The 2,015-nt window shown below is 54.8% G+C and overlaps 1 protein-coding gene across 1 annotated transcript in view; it reads right to left on the reverse strand.

The window, feature by feature from the left end:
• Positions 1–176: 176 nt before the first annotated feature.
• Positions 177–2,015, reverse strand: part of DUSP3 (dual specificity phosphatase 3) — a 7,707-nt gene continuing 5,868 nt past the window's right edge. Inside the window, exon 3 of the mRNA XM_077747777.1 lies at positions 177–568. Within this exon, the coding sequence (XP_077603903.1) occupies positions 363–568 (206 nt within the window). The 3' untranslated portion in view covers positions 177–362. The remainder of the gene's footprint in view (positions 569–2,015) is intronic.

Genomic DNA, 2,015 nt, shown 5'->3' on the forward strand with positions numbered 1-2,015 from the left:
GAGGGAGGGAGGGACCCGGGTGGGCGTCTCAAGCCTTATACTTTGCGCGGACCTCCTGCCTTCGGTCATCCAGGAGAAGTACACATGCCACAGGCCTTCCTCCCTCTGCGCCCCCGCCTCGGGCAGGGGACATTATAAACTGCAGGCACAGGACACACCAGGGAACAAGGATGCCCTCCTTCGTAAGCTTCTTTATACGCTCCCCAGGGGGAAAGTGGCCCAGGGCTGTGTTGGGAGACTGGTGGGCAAGTGCCTGGTGATGCTGGGAGCAGGGTACACTGTGTTTCCTAAACATGGTGGCTTGGGACGCCTCACCCAGGGGCTCCCCTGTCTGCCTCTAGAGAAGGGGCAGCGGGAGGGCCCTAGAGTTTCAACTTCCCCTCCTTGACTAGTCTGTCATTGAGCTGGCACAGCTGGGCCAGGAAACCGTCGTTGGGGCCGATCTCACGGTTCTGCCTCACAATGCTCAGGGCAGACTTGACATCCATCTTCTGGCGCATCATGAGGTACGCGATAACTAGGGTCGGGGAGCGGCTGTAGCCTTCCCGGCAGTGGACAAGTACACGACCTGTAAGAAACAGGGACACGTGAGCAGGGGAGGGGCAGCTGGGGCCGGCCAATCACAGCAGACTGTCGCCAAAATCTTGTGGGGGCGCCTGGGTGGCTCAGTCCGTTACAGCGTCTGACTCTGGATTTCGGAAGCTCAAGTTACGATCTCGAGACCTTAAGATTCTTTTTTTTTTAAATGTTTATTTAATTTTGAGAGAGAGAGAGAGACAGAGTGTGAGTGGGGGCAGGGCAGAGCAAGAGGGAGACAGAATCCAAATCAGGCTCTGAATCAGGACATGGGGCCCGCACCCATGAACCATGAGATTGTAACCGGAGCCAAGGTCAGACGCTTAACCGACTGAGCCACCCAGGCGCCCCTGATCTCACGATTCTTAAGATGGAGGCCCCTGTCGGGCCCTGCGCTGACAGCACAGAGCCTGCTTGGGATTCTCTCTCTCCCTCTCTCTGCCCCTCCCTTGCTTGTGCTCTGTCTCAAGATAAATAAACAAGTATTTAAAAAAATGAAACACCAAAACCAAAAGGACTCTTCCAGGGAAATGCAAATGGAAAGTACAGTAAGAAGCCATTGTGTACGCACCAGAATGACTCAGTGCAAAAGACGGACAACACCAAGTGTCGGTGAGGCTGTGTAGCAGCCAGGCCTCGACCTGTGGCTGGGAGGGGGCCGCACGGGAGCACGGCACGCTGCGGGGCACATGTACTCAGGCTGGACACATGCAGCCCCTGCGGCCCGGCAAGAACATGCACATGTGACACGCACCCGCATATGCACAGGGCGCCGCTCTGCATCATAACCCCAGCAGGCAACTCCCAGAAGCCCACCAACGGCAGAAGAGAGAAGCAGTAAGAACGAACAGTGTACACAAATCACCCCAAACGATGCAGATGAAACACACAGAGGGTATCTAGGATGCCATGGAACAGGAGAGGAGGCAAAGCTGCTCTATGCCGTTAGAGGTCTGGATGGTGGTGACGGGGAGACTGGGGGGCAACACGAGGTGGACTTTCTAGGGTGCAGGTGGTGTTCTGGTTTTTGATCTGGGGGCTGGTATGGGGGTGTGTGTAGCGCACTGATCCACACACCTGGGATACGGGCACTTCTCCACATGGAATTTATATTTCAATCAACAGCAGAACACGGAGACAACCCCAATGCCCATCAACAGGTGAAGGGACAAACCAATGCACCCACAGGTAGGAAGACTACTCAGCATTAACAAGAAATGAATTATGATACTTGCAGCAACATGGATGGGATTCCCAACAATTATGAGGAGTTGAAAGAGGCCAGGCCAAAAAAGCGTACATAGAATTCCATTTATACAGGAGCCTACAAAATGTATACTCACGTCTGGTGACAGAAAGCAGACCAGTGGTTGGAAGGTGGAGAGGGGCGGAGCGGAGAGGTCACAAAGGCAGGTGAGGAAACTCAGGGGCAGGGGGGG

This window comes from Crocuta crocuta, unplaced genomic scaffold (assembly GCF_008692635.1).
Source record: "Crocuta crocuta isolate KB4526 unplaced genomic scaffold, BGI_CrCroc_1.0 scaffold289, whole genome shotgun sequence".
In the NCBI taxonomy this organism is placed as follows: Eukaryota; Metazoa; Chordata; class Mammalia; order Carnivora; family Hyaenidae; genus Crocuta; species Crocuta crocuta.